Source organism: Sarcophilus harrisii, chromosome 3, assembly GCF_902635505.1.
Source record: "Sarcophilus harrisii chromosome 3, mSarHar1.11, whole genome shotgun sequence".
In the NCBI taxonomy this organism is placed as follows: domain Eukaryota; kingdom Metazoa; phylum Chordata; class Mammalia; order Dasyuromorphia; family Dasyuridae; genus Sarcophilus; species Sarcophilus harrisii.
Genome location: NC_045428.1, coordinates 195652165 through 195671917, shown reverse-complemented (window position 1 = coordinate 195671917; position 19753 = coordinate 195652165). Strand labels below are relative to the sequence as shown.

At 32.8% G+C, this 19753-nt stretch overlaps 1 protein-coding gene across 3 annotated transcripts in view; it reads right to left on the bottom strand.

The window, feature by feature from the left end:
* Positions 1–19753, bottom strand: part of CTPS2 (CTP synthase 2) — a 156375-nt gene that overhangs the window by 102490 nt on the left and 34132 nt on the right. For all 3 annotated transcript variants that reach the window (XM_031958951.1, XM_031958952.1, XM_031958953.1), the window contains 3 exons: positions 19179–19295; positions 17959–18042; positions 15050–15130 (listed from right to left, as the gene is read on the bottom strand). In XM_031958951.1, coding sequence (XP_031814811.1) covers positions 15050–15130; positions 17959–18042; positions 19179–19295 — 282 coding nt within the window. The remainder of the gene's footprint in view (positions 1–15049; positions 15131–17958; positions 18043–19178; positions 19296–19753) is intronic.

Here is a 19753-nt window from a genome sequence, read left to right as displayed (position 1 = left end):
TTAAATGAAATGGAAGAATACCTTCAAAAATATAGCTTGCCCATTAACAGAGGAAAAAGTAAATATCCTAAACAGTCCCATGTTAGAAAAAGAAATAGAACAAGCTATTAACCAACTCCCTAAGAAAAATCCCCAGGACCAGAAGGATTCACATGTGAATTCTACCAAACATTTAAAGAACAATTAATCCAATACTATATAAACTATTTGAAAAATAGGATTGAAGGAGTTCTACCAAACCCCTTTTACGACACAGACATGGTACTGATACCTAAACCAGGTAGGCTGAAAACAGAGAAAGAAATTATAGACCAATCTCCCTAATGAATATTGATGCTAAAATCTTAAATAAAATATTAGCAAAAAGATTACATAAAATCATCCCCAGGATAATACACTATGACCAAGTAGGATTTATACCAGAAATGCAGGGCTGGTTCAATATTAGGAAAACTATTAGCATAATCGACTATATCAATAACCAAACTAACAAAAACCATATGATCATCTCAATACAAGCAGAAAAAGCATTTGATAAAATCCAACATCCATTCCTAATAAAAACACTTGAGAGTATAGGAATAAATGGACTTTTCTTTAAAATAGTCAGGAGAATATATTTAAAACCGTCAGTAAGCATCATATGCAATGGGGAAAAACTAGAACTTTTCCCAGTAAGATCTGGAATGAAGCAAGGTTGCCCACTATCACCATTATTATTCAATATTGTATTAGAAACACTAGCCTCAGCATTAAGAGTCAAGAAAGAGATCAAAGAAATTAGAGTAGGCAATGAGGAAACCAAACTAATCACTCTTTGCAGATGATATGATAGTATATCTAGAGAACCTCAGATATTCTACTAAAAAGCTATTAGAAATAATTCATAACTTTAGCAAAGTTGCAGGTTACAAAATAAATCCCCATAAATCCTCAGCATTTTTATACATCACCAATAAAATCCAACAGCAAGAGATACAAAGAGAAATTTCATTCAAAATAACTGTCAACAGCATAAAATATTTGGGAATCTATCTACCAAAGGAAAGTCAGGAATTATATGAGCAAAATTAAAAAAAAAACTTTCCACACAAATAGTCAGGCTTAAATAATTGGAAAAATATTAAGTACTCTTGGATAGGCCAAGCAAATATAATAAAGATAACGATACTCCATAAATTAATCTATTTATTTAGTGCTATACCAATCAGACTTCCAAGAAAATATTTTAATGATCTAGAAAAAATAAAAAATTCATATGGAAGAATAAAAGGTCGAGAACTCAAGGAATTAATGAAAAAAAAAAAAAAACAAAGGAAAGTGGCTCAGCTTCCTGATCTAAAAACTATATTATAAGCAGCAGTCACCAAAACCATTTGGTATTGGCTAAGAAATAGATTAGTTGATCAGTGGAATAGGTTAGGTTCACAAGACAGAACTACAGCAATCTAGTGTTTGACAAACCCAAAGATCCTAACTTTTGGGATAAGAATTCATTAACAAAAACTGCTGGTATAACTGAAAATTAGTATAGCAGAAATTAGGCATGAACCCACACTTAACACTCTATACCAAGATAAGTTCAAAATGGGTCCATGATTTAGGCATAAAGACTAGATTATAAATAAATTAAAGGAACATAGGATAGTTTATCTCTCAGACTTGTGGAAGAGGAAGAAATTTGTGACCAAAGATGAACTAGAGACCATTACTGATCACAAAATAGAAAATTTTGATTATATCAAATTAAAAGCCTTTGAAATTAAAACTAATGCAAACAAGATTAGAAGGAAGCAAACAAATGGAAAACATCTTCATAGTTAAAGGTTCTGATAAAGGCCCTTATTTGAAAATATAGAGAGAATTGACTTAATTTATAACAAACCAAGCCATTCCTCCAATTGATAAATGGTCAGGATATGAACAGACAATTTCAGATGATGAAATTGAAACTATTACCACCATATGAAAGAGTGTTCCAAATCACTATTGATCAGAGAAATGCAAATTAAGACAACTCTGAGATACCACCACACCTGCAGATTGGCTAAGATGACAGGAAAAATAATGATGAATGTTGGAGGGAATGCGGGAAAACTGGGACAACGATGCATTTTTGGTGGAGTTGTGAATGAATCCAGCCATTCTGGAGAGCAATCTGAATTATGCCCCAAAAGTTATCAAACTGTGCATTACCCTTTGATCTAGAGTCTACTACTCTTATACCCCAAAGATACTAAAGAGGAAAGGGCCTGTATGTGCCAAATGTTTGTGGCAGCCCTCTTTGTAGTGGCTAGAAACTGAAAATGAATGGATGCCCACAATTGGAGAATGGTTGGGTAAATTGTGGTATATGAATGCTATGAAATATTATTGTTCTGTAAGAAATGACCAACAGGATGAATACAGAGAGGCTTGGAGAGACTTACATGAACTGATGCTAAGTGAAATGAGCAGAACCAGGAAAACATATACTACAACAACGATACTGTATGAAGATGTATTCTGATGGAAGTGGATTTCTTTAACAAAGAGACCTAATTCAGTTTCAATTGTTCAATGATGGACAGAAGTAGCTACACCCAAAGAAAGAACACTGGGAAATGAATGTAAACTGTTTGCACTTTTTTTCTTCCCAGGTTATTTTACCTTCTGAATCCAATTCCCCTTGCCAACAAGAGAACTGTTTGGTTCTGCACACATATATTGTATCTAGGACATATTCAACATATATAGGACTGCTTGCCATCTAGGGAGGGAGTGGAGGGAAAGAGGGAAAATCAAACAGAAGTGGAGTGAAGGGATTGTTGTAAAAAATACCCTGGCATGGGTTCTTAATAAAAAGTTATTATAATTAAAAAAAAAAAAAAAAAAAAAAAAAAAAGAAATGACCAGTAGGATGAATACAAAGAGGACTGGAGAGACTTACATTAATTGATGCTAAGTGAAATGAGCAGAATCCGGAGATCATTATATACTTCATCAATGATACCGTATGAAGATGTATTCTGATGGAAGTGGATATCTTTGACAAAGAGACCTAATTCAGTTTCAATTGATCAATGATGGACAGAAGCAGCTATACCCAAAGAAAGAACACTGGGAAATAAATGTAAACTGTTCACATTTTTGTTTTTCTTTCCAGGTTATTTTTACCTTCTGAATCCAATTCTCCCTGTGCAACAAGAGAACTATTTGGTTCTACACACATATATTATATCTAGGACATATTCAACATATATAGGACTGCCTGCCATCTAGGGGAGGGGGTGGAGGGTAGGAGGGGAAAATTGGAACAGAAGTGAGTGCAAAAGATAATGTTGTAAAAAATTACCCTGGCATGGGTTCTGTCAATAAAAAGTTATTATAATTTAAAAAAGAAAAAGAAAAAGGAAAAAAAAAAAAAGAAATAATGAAGGAGATACAAGAGAAATGCAAATTGAAGCAATCTAACATTTTTTTCCTTATATCTTATCAGATTGACAAAGATAAGAAAAGAGAAAAAGGATAAATGTTAGGGCAGCTAACAGGCACATTAGTGCATTATGGGTAGCACTGTGGAATGATGTAGTGTTTCTAGAAAGCATTTGGAACTATGCTCAGAAAGTCACCAAATTGTGTCTACGAGGCCCAAAAAAATTAAAGAAAGAGGAAAAGGGCCTATTTGTACACAAATACTTACAGCAGTTTTCATAGAAGATGAAAAATTGAAAACCAAGATGGTAGGAAGCAAAACTGGAAATGAAAGATGGAGGGAGTGCCATACTACGGGAGAATGACTAAACAAAACGAATGTAATAGAAGAATGTTATGTTAAGAATGATTAAATGGGCAATTTCAGAAGAAATTGAGAAGACCTTCATGACAGTGAACAAAACTAGAACAATTTATACGACTACATACAAAGAACTCTGATCAATACAGTGATAAACCATGAAGACCAAAAGAGTGAAGAGGAAAAACACCACTCACCACTTGCTTTCTAATACAAGTAGAAAACTTAAAATTCAGGAAAAAACATTTTCAGATGTGGTCAAAGTAGTTTTTTTTGTTTTTTGTTTTTTTTTTTTTTTTGCTGAGGCAACTGGGGCTAAATGATTTAAATGCCCAGGGTCACAGAGCTAGGAAGTGTTAAATGATTGAAGGCAGATTTGAACTCAGGTCCTCCTGACTTTGGTACTCTATCCACTGAACTACCTAGCTACCTCCTAGAATTTTGTCTTATGAAACTATGCAGCTATGGAATAAGAACTTTTTTTTTTTTTGCTTAATAGGGATAGAGTAGGCATATTGATTAATTCATTTTCATTCATTTAATTAGTCTGTATATACTGGGTATATAGATTATTTTTAAATGCTTATTAATTGAAAAAATAAAAGTAAACTTTAAAAAATGAAATATTACATGGAATATAAGTATTAAATACATCAGTATCATGAAATCTGCAGAATCATGGAAATTAGAACTAAAAGGAAAATTAAAGAACATTTATCTCTGCTGTAATATTTTTAAAATCTGTTCTAGTTGGTTTTACTAATATAATTGTTACATGCAGGTGTTGTGTTGGTTTTGCTGAAATGCTTCCCTCCCCACCCCCAACTCTGCTTTATTTTTTTATTAGGGGAAAGAGAGGAATATTCAAAAATGAAGGCTATATAAAAACAAAAAATATTTTTTCAAAAAAATTCAATTGAATGATTATTTATTAAATTATCAACTATGTAAAAGGCACTTAACTAAAGATTCAAAGACAAAAATAAATACCCTAGAAGAAGCTTATGTTCTATCTCCTAAGATAGGAAGGACAGATAACATGTATAAGTATGATAACTACTTATTCTCAACTCTAATTTGGGTGTAGAGAAAGAAATCAGGAAAAGTTTCATATGAAAGATGACAGCTGGTCTGAACACTGTCAGGGCATATGAGGATTCTGAAAGGTTAAGAAAAGGAATACAATCCAGGAATGAGGGCAAGGGTGAAGAAAACAGAATGTACAAATGCATAAAAATGGTATGTTTGTTTGGCATAGGAAATAGCAGTTTAATCCAGGCAAGCTGGAACATGGTAGATGAAGGACAAGTAATATGAACTAAGGCTAGAAAGTTCACCTTAAGCAACTATAGTGGGGAATCAGGAGGTCTACATGAGAAACCTGGAAAACTAGGGAACAAGATGCCCAATAATCTCTCCAGCTATTATAATGCTTCTCAGAAGAGATGACCACTAAAAGCAAGATGAGCCCAAGTCATGCTCTGGATTTTCAGAAGGACTTTGAACAAAGAACCAAGGCAACCCAGTAGACTCCCAAAAAGTTTCACATTTTCAGGTTTTAGGGATCCACCTACCCAGAAAGTATAAAAGTAGTTATAGGTTTTTCTATTTCATATTTTAAATTTTTGTCAATGGATTATATTTTAAATACTTTCTTTGAGTGGAAAAGATAAACAATTATCTATTTACAGGAACCAAAACTAAGCTTTGTCTAAATGATTTTTCCTGGATTTCTAGGGAAGGAGGGTATAAAGAACCAAAGAAAATAGAAGTAGGGAAGAAAGGGTAACCTAATCCCTCTCTTTAGAGTGCAAGTTCCTCCAAGGCTGAATTAATTGAACATGAGCATAAAGCTCAGCCCTTGATGTAAAAAGATGCTATAGGGGCATAGGTGGCCCAGCAAATAGAACAAGAAGACAGGCTCTGGAGTTCAAATCCAGCCTCGGACTCTTATAAACTGTGTGACCTTGGGCAATGGAGAAAGAATGGAAGGAAGACGGGAAGAAGGAAGAAAGGAAGGGAGGGAACAAAGGACAGGGAGAAATGAAGGGAAGGAAATTTAAATGATGCTCTAGTTCTGGGCCAGAGTTGGCTCTGTCTTTACAAAAGAACTGCTATGGACATTGAAAAGCAATTATCTATGCATATGTTTTGAAAATATAAAGCTTCAATTAAAATAAATTGAAAAGCAGATTGACAGAAATTAGATTTAGACCACTCTATACATATCTATCTAGCCACCACTACAAACTCCTCCTTATTGCAAACTTGGAAGATTTGGACCACAAGAACTACTCTGAACTCTGACAAGCGAGCATTATCTTGCACAGATACAAAACTTGCTTTTAGAAGCCACCTTCATAGATTTTCCAGTTTCCCTTAGTTTTATGTAGTCTTTCATCATTAGAATGTAAACTCCTTGAGAGTTGGGTCCATTCTGTTTGAGATTAGCACAGTTACTGTTATATAGTAAAATCTTAAAGATACTCTAGAGATAAATAGATGCTCTAAACAGAAAGATATGTTTACATAGAGTTGTAAGCAAATAGATACAAATGTAGAAAAAAGTAGATGTAGTTAGATCTGTATGTAGACACAGGTAAAAATAAAGATGTACAAGGATAGATAGATATAGATATATGTATAGATATAGGTGTAAAGATAAGAGATGATGTATGTAGAATAAGTTCAAAATGGTCGTGACCTGACTTGTCCTGGAATAAATCAAAAATTTAAAAAAAAAAAAATTTAAGCAACAAGTACCTTTTACAACTCTGGCTAGAACAGAATTTTGAAATAAAGAATAGAGTATGTCATAAAAGATATGATAGATATTTTAACTATATAAAATATTTTACATTAATAAAATCAATAAAGATAGAATGAGGAAAGAAATGGTAGTGAGAAATAAATTTGCATCAAATAATATAGGTAATGGTCTGAATACCTAAAACATATAGGGAATTGAGACATCAAAAACTCAATAGACAAGTAGTGAAAAAATATAGATGGTTAAAAAGAATTATAAAACATAACCCATATGAAATGATATAAATCACTAATGGTAAGAAAAAGGAAAATTAAAAACACTTAAAAGTTTTACCTCCTACCATGCAAGTTGAAAATGATGACCCAAAAATGGCATCTTTCAACATTAAAACAACTAGGGAATAACAAGCTATTGCTGGTAGATATGTGAATTCTGTGATTGTTCTAGATGTGAATTTGGAATTATGGGGGAGAAGAGTGATGAAATTGCTCTCTATTTTTTGATCCAGCAATCTCACTACTGGGACTATGTTACCTATATCTATACACACACACACACACACACATATATATACATATATATATATGTTTTTATCTGTCTACATCTAGATCTCATAACTATTTCTATATTTACAACTGTCTACAGCTAGATCTTTATCTACATGGAGGTATAAATCTTTATCTTTAATCTTTCTCTTTAGAAATCTTTATCTATCTCTCCAGGAAGTTATAAAAAAAAATCCTCAAACATTCATAGTTGGATATGATACCACTATGTGGCAGCAAATAATTGAAAAGAAAGTGGGGCTTCTATCAATTTGAGAATGGAAAAAAAAACAAAAAAATGAATGTAATGGAATATTGTTATATATACTGTAAAAAATACTGAATATGGAGATCACTAAAAATCATGAAAAAATTCTTATAAGCTGGTACACAGAAAAATAAGCAAAACCATGAGAATAATGTAAATGAAAAAAATGAAAGACAAATTAAATAACTAAAAAAAACAACAAATGACTCAGAGAACAGATAATAAAACATAATAAAGAAGCAGACTCTTGGAATATTATATACAACGTCAGTTGTGTTGATGAATTGATATTTCATCCATTCAGATGAAATGATGAATTGATATTTCTGCACTACTGTTTTCCTTTGTTACAAGGCAGGGTTCATTCTGAGGCAATGCTGAAATGTAATGTAATATAATGTAATGCATAATCTGAAAACAGAATGTAGCAACAAAACAATTTAAGTCAAAAAACAAAAAAGGTTGGAAAGCTGGGTTAATGATAAATTGTTCAGCAATTAAAATGTGAGGTTGAGTTTAGTTTAATTTTAGATCCTGATCCTATCAACAATAGAAGCTACTGGAAGCTTAAAAAGAAGAATGGCATGGTCACATATATGTGTATCCTAAGAAAATTATTTTGACAGAAGAACAAAGAAACCAATTAGAGATTAAATAGAACATAATACATACACATAAATGGAGAGGTAATGAATGCAAAAGATACTGTGTAAGAAAAAGAGATGATGAACTCAGTTTTGAATGTGTTTAAATAGGGTACTAGAGGGGAACCAAGGTAGATATTTCACAGACGTTTGTAGTTTAAGAAAGAAATTAAATAGTAGCATAATGTAAGGGAAAGAAAGCTGAACTTAGAATCAAATGAGGCCAAGGTTCAAATCCTACCTCTGACCCTTAGTAGTACTGGGCCCTTGGGGAAAAATCACTTGAATATTAGCTTCATAAAGTTACTAAAGAAAAGTGCTTTGCAAATATTTATATAAGGTGAAAAATTAAAAAATGAACCACGGATGCATTGCATGAAGGTATGATTTCAAATTTCAGTTCCATTGTACACAGTAACATGCAAGCTTGTGCATTGATCAACTATGTTAGACTTAGCTTTTCTCAGCAATATAATGATCCAAGATAATTCCAAGAGACTTGTTATAGAAAATGTCATCCACATCCAGAGAAAGAATTACAGAATCTGAATATAGATCATAGTATACTATTTTCACTTTCATTATTTTTTTTCTTTCCTATGGTTTTTCCTGCTCATTCTTTCACAATGTGGCTACTGTGTTTAACATGACTGTATATGTATATAACCTGAATCAAACTGCTTGCTGTCTTGGGGAGGAAGGAAAAAGAAAAATGTATAGATCAAAATCTTATAAATTGTCAAAAACTATTTTTACATGTAATTGGGAAAAAATACTATTTAAGTAGAAAAAAAAGTGTTAAGTTTCATATCATTTGGGAAATATTTAGTGACATTAACAATATATTAATAAGTCTACAGTAGATCCTTTGGGAACTCTGGGATAGAAAAAGAAGATGATCTAAGACAGAGGTTTAAGTGACTTCCACTTAAAGTAACATGAAGATAGATGGTGGTCCAGCAAAAAAAAGACCCAGAAGAAACAATCAGATAGGAAGAAGAACCAGAAGAGAATAGGTATCATGGAAAACAAGGACAGAGTATCCAAGAGAACATTTTTCTTCTTCCTTTCAGTTTTATATATGAGATCTATAAAACATCATGACAAGGATAACAGCTAAAACTGCAATTGGAGGAAAATCTTAACATAGATAGCTACTATAATTCTTGACAGTAAGCTCATCAAATTAATCCATCTAAATAGACCCCAAAACTAAACATAATGAAGAGACCAGACTAAATTATTTGGGAATTTGGGAAACTAAATATTTCCACTGATCCCAAACTGTTTGCTACTGCAAAAATCTATCTTTAAAATTAATATATTCCTATTATAGAATGCCTTAATCTTAAAAGAATTAAAGATATAATTAGGTCAAAGGAAATGAAAAAAACAAAGTACCCCAAAGCAGGGTCAGATGTCATGAATGACTCATTTCCCAGAGACATTAATGAATTATATGGAAGATAACTGAAAGAAGGTCATTGGGATGAAGAGAGCCATCTACACTAAGACTATGGGAACTGAGTGTGGATCACAACATAGCATTCTCACTCTTTTTGTTGTTGTTTGCTTGCATTTTATTTTCTTTCTCATTTTTTTCCTTTTTGATTTGATTTTTCTTGTGCAGCAACATAACTGTATAAATATGTATGCATATATTGGACTTAACATGTATTTTTACAATGTTTAACATATATTGGATTACTTGCTATCTAGGGAAGGAGGTGGGGAAAAGGGGGAGAAAATTAGAAGGGGTTTTGCAAGGGTTAATGTTGAAAAATTCTCAATGCATATGTTTTGAAAATTAAAAAGCTTTTATAAAAAAATAATAAAAAAAGAAGAATGAAAGAGAAAAAAAAGTCAGAAAGAGATACAGGCAACCAAGGCAATGTTGGCACTACCATGTTAAAATGAACAGTTTTTTAAAAGTATGTAATGAAATAATAATTAATAATAAGACCTACCCCCCAGAGTTGTTGTAGGATTAAATCAGATAATTATAAAGCACTTCACAAAAGTGCCTAGCACATAGTAAGTGCTATATAAATGGTAAATATTATTATTATTATTAAAGATTTATGAATTCATATATAACTCTCTTTTCTACTTTGTATAAAGAAATGGTAATATTTGTCAAGCATACAAAAAAAGGCATTATCGTGTGAGCAGAATCAGGAGAACAATTTAATCAGGACAGCAATAATGAAAAGACAAACAACTTTAAAAAGATTTGAAAATTGTTCACTGCAATAACTAATCACATCTCCATAGGACCTAAAAAGAAACGTTACCCTCCTTCTCCTAGGTGATAGGCACAAAATCAAAAAGAAACATACATTTACGAACATGGTCACAATGTGGATCTGTTTTGCTTGATAGCATAATTGTGCCAGGGAGTTTTATTTCCTTTCAGTTTTTAAATGAAAGTGGAAAGGGATATTATAGTGATGCCAAAAAAGGAGGGGAGTGGGAAAAATTATGGGAGAGAACAAAAGTTCAGATAAGCAGGACAATAACATAAATAACATAAAGTAGCATAAAGAATTTATTATACACTTTTTAAAAAAGCAAGTGATATAAAATAGACATTGACAGTTTCATATAGAATCCTTCTTGTGTTCTTTTGCATATGTTTATAGAGAGAAAGAAATGTTCTCTCTTTTTTTGGTATTTTAAGTTCTAAATTTTAAAAAAAAAATTAAAGCATTATATATGCTTTATAGTATTATATAGTATAATTTATAATATTAGTATATGTCTGTAGGTATAAGAAAAGGCAAGCAGGTTTGTCATATGGTAAAAATTAGAACCAACAGTTTGGATATATCATGGAGCACACTGCTAATAGAATGACATTGTAGAAGCCTCCAACATACTGGGATCCTCTATCGAAGATTTTAAGAATAATATAGATGAGAAACAAAATTTTTCAACCCTCCATCCCACTCTGCCAATACAATGAAATCAACTTCACCAAAGTAGTAACATTTTCCTGCACAAGGTAACAAATGTCTTTCCACAGGCATCTAAGCAAACAGAAGAAAGCGTGTGTACTTAGTATTTTCCCAAAAGAAGCAGAAATTTTTTTAGCATATAGCAAAGTATGTGACATATCTATTGGTTGGGGAAAATTCAGCAGTCAAAAGAAATCTCACCCATTTAGATATTTGACAGCTTGACAGTTCAGAATCACTGCATGTCATTTTAATGTGTCTGTTGTAGTTAAAATGTCATTGTTAAACTTACAGTCACTAGGTTTCATCATAATCACAAAATTCTACAATTATACAACTTCGCTGACTTATGCATGATTTGTAGGCATTATTCTAAAAACACACATGAAAACCAATTACTTCTAGAAAGTATAAAATTATAAAAGCATTAAGTTTTACAATTTACTATCCTACAATCCCTACCTTCTTAACCTTGTCATTCTTCATCCTGTGGAATCCACCTCCACTATTTGATTCTCACCCACTCCAACTTAAAAGTGCTAAACTTGTCATACACACACACACACACACACACACACACACCCTTTTACTCATTTCACTTAATTTATACATAAACACGGTCCTTTCTGATGTTTTACAATGCTTTTCTGACTTGCTGTTTTGTTCTTCAGTAGCTATTGCAAATATTTTTCTAACAAGGAACTAAGTACCCCATTCTGACTTAAAACTAATGATTTACCCTCCTAGATAATTTGACTTCTCTTGTACAGATTGAACTCTTGACCAAAAAATCTTTTGAATACTGTATATTCTCTTAACTTAAAGCTTAGGATACTTTTTAAAAAAATGCTGTACATGAAAACACCATAAATCCAGTCACAGAACATCTTAAGTAGGGAAAAGGACCAGAAGAGTGAGGGCAAATCATAAAAGTATATTAGAAAAAGATGGCTGGATGTTCTAACTGAAAAATAATAATTACTAATAATTATTATTAACATAATTTCTGTATGAAGAAGATTAATCATCCATTTCTAGAGATTAAAACAGAAGCTTTTGATGAGAAATATATCTTCATCAAGGATTTCATAAGACTTTAAAAATAATACTACTGGAGTTGACATTAAAAATTAATTTTGTCAGGTATATTGTAAAAAGCATGACCTAGCAGTGGGACTCTGGAAGATTATATTAAATTGCTCTCACCTTAAAAAAAAAAAAAAAAGCTGTACATAATGAGATTTGTGATTTCAGTTTTTTTTTCTTTTTCTTATATATGGAAATGTTCATGTTTGTTGGCGTCTGTGAAGTTCAGAATAATAAATAACTTTTTAAAATAAATTACTAGAGAAAAAAAAAGTGGTATAGAGCTTTCCAGAATTAATTATCCAAAATACTAATGTGAAAGAATAAAATATATCATATATACTAATTAACTAAGATATTCCCTTAAACTTCTTGACATATTCAAAAAGTAGTCAACCACGTAACAGATAATTTTGAATTGACCTAAGAATCTTGAGGCCTAAGGAGTGCTAAAGAAGACCAAAGTAGGAAGGTTCTAAAGAGAAGATATGTTTGCTTAGACTTTGGAACAGTATTTTTCAATTTGTGGCAGGTCAAAGTTTTCCAATACTATTCACACTCTTGCCTTCCAGTGTTAACTAAACTCTCAGTGTTATCTAAATAAATTGGTTCTTCATTATGACTGACCTAAATCTCTCCACCAAAAAAAAAGAAAAACCACCTTAATATATGAGCCAAAAAAAATTTTTAAATGATCATTTTTGGAAGAATCACCAAGGCAGACTTGTAGAAGAAGAAAACATCCATTTAATCTGACCAAACAATAACTTAAAGAACTTCTATTTTATACAGAACTTCAAGATTTACAAAGTACTCTCCTCACAACTGAGATAGCTCATGAAATTTGATATAGTGGCCAGAACACTGAATCAAGAGATAAGAAGACTTGAGTTCAAATCCCACCTTAGATACTTACTAGCTATTTGATCCCAGTTCAAGTCACTTAAGCTCCCTAAGTATCAGTTGCCTAACTTGTAAAATAGAAATTAATATTAACATCAGCTATCTCACAGGACTGTTGTAAGGATCAAATGAGGTCAAATGAGATATAAATGAGGTACAAAATAAGAATCAAATGAGGTAAAAGCAACTTTACGAGTCTTAAAGTAGGTGACAATTTTAGGCTTTTATAGTCCCCATTTTAAGGCTAATGGCCTTACCAATGGTCAGAGACATCCTAAGTATTATAGCCAGCAATTCTGATTCCAAGTGTAATGCTCTTAACATAATTCAGGTAGCCAACCAAAGATGACATGACCAAAAGCAGTGTTAGAAACACTAAAAATACATGTGGTGTTGTCTCCAGGTGATGTGAGCTCTAATGTAATGGGTACAAAATATACATTACAGTGGCAGGAGGTAAAGTGTTACTCATAGACTGGCAAAGGAGGAAACAGTGATGTTTCACATGGCTCCCTGTTTTTAGTATTTTGGCCTGAGATTAGGATGATAGATTTTTTTTTTTAATTAGAAAAAATAAATCTTACAGACCATTGAGTCCACTCTCTCATTTTACTGATGAGCCAACCATGACCAAGGGATGTTGCATTCAACATAATTCAACATTTGTCAAAGGTTATAAAGACAGTCTGTGGTGGAAGAATTTGAATCCAGATTTTAATGAAAATAAGGAAAAGGAACTTGTATTTCCAAATACAAGACTTTTTTGATCTGAGAAGTGAAACGTTCTGATCCCTTGGGAAGGCAAGGGACTTTACTGTTCCATAAGAGAAGACAAGAAAGATTTATTTAGGCAAAAAGGGAGGAAGGGAGATAGTAAAAAGAGAGGAAGGGAGAAAGGATGGAAGACAGGAAGTGAGGGAAGAACAGAGGGAGAAAGAAAGAGAGGAAGAAGAAGGAAAGAAAGGAGGAAGGGAAAAAGAAAGAAGGAAGAGAGGGAGGGAGCAAGGGAGAAAAGCAGGGAGGAAAGGAAGAAATGAGGGAGGGAGAGAGAGAGGAAGGGAGGAGAAAAGAAAAGGAAGAATAAAAGGAGAAAGGAAGGAAAGAAAGGGAAGGAAAGAGGGAGAAAGGGATAGAGGAAGGAAAGGAGGAAGGAGTTATAAAGAGGGAAGGAAGGAGGGATAGTGATGGAGGAAGAGAGAGGTGGAGAGATGGAGGGAGAAAGGGATGGAGAAAGGGAGGGAAGGAGGAAAGAAGGAAGGGGGGGGAGCATTTAAGCACCTACCACATACTATGCTAAACATTACAAATATTGTTTCTTCTGATCCTCAAAACAACTCTTCAAGGTAGGTGTTATTACTATTATCTCCATTTTACAGTTGAGGAAACTAAGGCAGGCATATGTGCCCAGAGTTACAAAGCTTTATGATATAAACTCACAAAAGTAATTTAACCCTCTCTTAGTATAGTGAAGAGGAAGTTGCTTTTATTTTACAGAACTTCCCTTGATTTTTATGCTGCATAACCTTGGGTCTTCTTGTCTTCATATATCTTCTGCAAGTAGTAAAGGGAACAGATATGGTCTAGTTTATAATTTCGAGACACTTGGGCACTGAACCATAAAGCAAGATGTTTGTCCTGACCTTAAATCAAGATCCATCACATCACAGGATTAGACATCCCATAATTCGTTACTGGAACAACCAGAAAATGATTCATTAGACAATGTAACTTCTATTTCATCTGTGAAACTGGGATAATCAAAAATACCCCTCTAACTGGGAAAAGAGAGTAAAGAGACTGAGAGAAACAGAGACACAGAGAGAGGGAGAGACAGAGACAAAGGTAGACAAAGACAGAGACAGAGTCAGAGAGAAAGAGACAGAGAAAAAGACAGAGACAGAGTCAGAGAGACAGAGAAGCAGGAGGGGGGAGGGGAGGGAGGGGAGAAAGGAGAGAGAGAAACAGGGAAAGCAGTATTATGAATTCCCTAAAATTCTTCATTTATCTGGTTGTAAAAATATCCTGCAGTACATTGAGGGTAGTACCATATTAGCAAGACAACAGAATATAGGAGAAATGAAATCCAAAGGACAAAACCAACCTGCTCAGGTTCAACGTGGCAAAACATGGATATCTTTTCCTTTACAGCCATTTCAATGGGCTTTGAACTTCTGCACACAATCTGTATCAAAGTCAATGAGTTACAAATCAGTCACCAGGAAACTAAGATAAAATACAATTCTACAGACATTAATCATTCATTTTGTGATCTAGAAAGGAGCATATTTCTTTTTAATAAGAGACTTTGAAGTTGGTCCAAATCATTATGAACAAATGAACAAAAGCCTTAATAGTAGGTGACATTTAAACAACATATTAATTTTATGGGAGGGAAAAACAATTTTATATCAATTATCTCCTCTGATCCTCATTTTTTTAAAAAATCCTAGGATCTGATGATGCAAAAACTATGATCCCAATTTTGTAGATAAAGAAACTGAAGGTTAGTTAAAATGACTTTTCTAAGGTCATACATTTAGAAATTGAATCAGGGCTTAAATCAAGAATTTCTAAGTCTATATACAGTATTCTACCTAACACTACACCAAATCTGTAGATAAGATCCTGAATTCCAAAGTAACTCAGATGTGTGTGTTATAAAATATATTATTATATAATACATAAATTCAGATGTAATAATTTAAGATATCATTATAAAACCCTAATGAATACAATCACTAGCCATGATTCCAGAAGGCCAATGATGATCCCCTGAAAGAAAAGTGACAGACTTAATAAGCAGAGAGACTTGAGTTTTTTGGACATGGCCAATGTGGGAATTCTTTTTACTTGACTGTCATAGGGGTTTTGTTTTTCTTTTCTTTTCAGGGGAAGTAGAAAGGGGGAAAATGTAATGCTTGTAAGAGAAAAAAAGTATAATTAAAATTACTTCCAAAAACAGAACATTCATTAAACTTTAATGAAGTTTAAACTTCATTCATTAAACTAAAAGATAAGATAAAGATTACTATGAAGAGATTTAGATTGCTCATTATCTTGAATCATTGTCATTTAAACCAGAAATAAAATTTAAGTAGTGAGAGATATTAAGTAAATGCTTCAGGAATACAAAAGGTATCTTAAGCAGAATTACTGTACTAAGGGATGTCCCCCACATTCATGATGGGAAATTCAATTCTCAAATGATACAGCTATGTAATTGTCCTACTATCAACAAACTATCAACAAAAACAGATGATAATGAAAATAATAATAGCTTACTTCATACAAATGTATTATATAAGAGTATATATTTTATAATATAATGTCATATCTGTATCATATTTTACATATCATATATTTCTATTTTATTTATTGTATGTTTGCACATTGGTTTATTATATTTTATATATATATGTTATACAATATATGGCATATTACAAAATATAATGCAATTATAATAATAATACACATAATAACATTATACAATGTTATATAATAATATAGCACTTCAGGACAATGGAAGGACAGTATATTAAAGTGGAAACTGCTGAATTCCTGGCTCTCATATTTTGTATCTTGGGCAAATTACATCAATTCTCTGTTGCTCCATCTGTTAAAAGAGGTGTTTGGCCTACAAGATCTCTAAGATTCCAGCTAGCTTGACATCTATGATCCAAAGAGAATGTAAATATTTAGTTGAAAAGTGGAAGCAATACCATACTTTTTAGCTTCCAAACAAAAACTTGCATAGATATAAAATTTGTTACACAACTAAAAGGCACCTATCTAGTTCAAATCTATTAACTTTAAATGAAGGAATTGAGATGCAAAGTTCTAGAGACCTTCTCAAAATCAAATAATTAATTAGTGGTAAGGTTTTCTGACTCCAATATCATGTTTTTCCCTACTATTCTGTTCCAATAATGCAGCTGTGTCTTGTAATATTCTTCTCTAAAATATAATGTTCTCTGGAAACAGGTTTATTGGGGAGCTTCTGGAGACAGCCTTAGTCTCAGTTCAGTAATCTCCCCAAAATGCAAACAGGTATTAAAAGTCCAAATCCTTTATTGTCTCCTTCAAATTCTTGTCTCCTTCACTTGGGGGTCGGCTAGTTTTTCTGGAGGACTTCTGTAGTCTTGGTTCCAAGAGCTTATGCTGCCTTCTCTGGCTTGTGAATATCCCGGACTGAATCCTGGCTGAGGCTCCAGAGAGCTTCTACTGGGCTTCTGTGTCTGGCCCTGAGAGCTTCTTGCTTATATGCTGTACACTGAGTATACATCAATCAATATTATCACTAGGAAACCATTATTTGTTGTAGGATTAAATCAATCCTAAACTAGATTTAACCACTGTCTCCTCAATTCCACTTACTTAGCACCTTGTAAGAATCCTAACAGTGTCTAGTTATTTCTACATTTCCAGTTAAGGCTCTTGGTTAAGCAATCTGAGTGAAAGATGCTACAAAAATTAAACCCTTTCTACATATTCTCACCCACTTAGCAGATCAACCAACAACCCTGAAAGGAAAAACAACTTTGAAAAACTTAAGAATTCTGATCAATGAAATAACCAAGCATGTGTTCAAAGGATGTTAAAGTGATGGACTCAAGATACAGAAGCACCCAAACATTTTTAGATGAATCCTATTTGACTCTGCTTGCTTATTACAAGATTTGGGGTTTGTTTGGCTTTTTCCCTCTCCCGGTATTTAGCTAGGGGTTGGGAAAAGAAGTTAGCAATAATGATCCCAAAAAGGTATTTTTTTAAAAACGTGCAGAAGTTAAAAAAAAATAAGTACAGACAAGTAGGGCAGATTTTAAAGCAATGTGCAAAATTTATTATATACTTTTTAAAAAGCTAATGGTAGGAAACGAGGATCCATGGTTTCTTAGAAAATCTCTTTGGGTGTTCTGCTATCTATCTATCTATCTATCTATATGGAAATGTTATTTTTGAAGAGTGTCTAAATTCAGATTTTTTTTCTAATTCAAATAAACAAAAACTTACCAGATCAGGAGATAATCCTAAACCTCTCAATGCCCGAACGCTATTTTGTGTAGGTTTGGTTTTCTGTTCCCCTGTAGCACTGGGCTGAAAGAGAAATGTTAAGAGCTGAAATTTTAACAATGGAAATTGGCCCTACTCAAGACAAAGAATAAAGAAATGCATACAATAATTACACCCACTGAGGTCAAGTAAGGTGGAAATATGGATAAACATCAATGAATCTGATCATCACAGACAACTAATTAGCCCATAACGCTCAGATTGAAAAAGAAAATCAAAAGAAAATGGAGTATTTGCAGATCAGCTTTTAAGAAATCCGATTCAATTAACTATCCATTTCTTTCATAACCTGCATCTACATATAACATAATTACTTTTCCATTTAATAGCTTAGGACAGAAGTAGAGTCTGTTAGCTATCTCTGGTCAATATAACTACAAGTTTTAAATAATTTTACAGGATGAATGATTCTAAATTATCTATTTCCACCGTGGAAGTGTTTCCTAATCCAGACTTCAAAGTAGGACAATAGAGATGATATAAAATGTTCTATCAAGTTCCTCCCACCTACCTTCTGAAATCTTATTACAGATGTCAGAGATAGGTTGGGAAGGAAAGGGGAGTAGGTTTGAAACTAACTACTAAAAAGAAGCAGAATACTCAGAAAATACAAAATCATCTTTTTAGGTTTATACTTCACTATCATTGGTGGTAAGTTTTGTTAAGTAAAAATTTGCCATGAATCTGCACAAGAAAAAAAAAAATCTACAAAAGTGAAATATTTGTGCTGCAAAGAAGTGACATTTATCTGCAACTAAAACTGGCTTCTTTATTTTTTAAGTAAGTTTATATATCATGTGTAATTAGCTAACATCAGCAGCATTCAGCTCAACTTTTAAATCTTCTGTACAAGGAAAGGATAAAAGCCCACAAAAACATCTCTTAAAATTAATAATACCTCGAATTTATACAGCACTTGAAAGCTTACAAAGCTCTTTACATGCATCTTCTCACTTGATTCTCACAATCCCATGAGGTATGTGGTAGTATTAATCCCTCATTTTACCACAGAGTAAACAAAGTCTTAGAGAAATTAAGTGACCTGGCTATGGTGACATAACTAGTAATCACAGAGCTAGTTAGTGACTGAAGTAGTATTTGAATCTAGGCCTTCCCAACTCCAAATTCAGTACTCTCTCAACACCCTGCTGAAAACCTACCTGTGGGACAAGACTAACATGGATATTACAGAAGTTCTCTCTTTTTGCCTTAAACTGAAATTGTCTAAATGCTTCAACAAATGGCATGCCTTCAATGTCTCCAATAGTGCCACCCAGCTGGAAAAACAAAAATAAAAAGTTATTGTTTGATAATCTGATAACAAAGGAATGATTAAAATACATACATACATACATACATATATACATATGTACATATCTCCTATTCTGGAAATATCTCCTATTCTGTTGTAGGACTATCAGCCAAGACCTATTCTTACTCCTTTATGACCAAGTGCTACATGTTTTTAAAGAGTCTAAAAGAAACAATACTTACTAGCTGTGTGACTCTAAGCAAATCACTTAATCCCAATTACAAAAAGAAGGAACTTAAAAGCAGACAAAAGTGGAAAAAAAATCAGAAGGGGCAGGTGATGGAAACCAATTAATGAGAGAGATAAATTAAAAAAAAAAAAAAGGCAAGAGAATAAAATAGAAGAAAAGACAGTAAAGGAGAAGGGGGGTAAGGGCAAGTAGAGGAGGGGAGATATAAGTTGGAATGGATTTAAAAGGAAGAG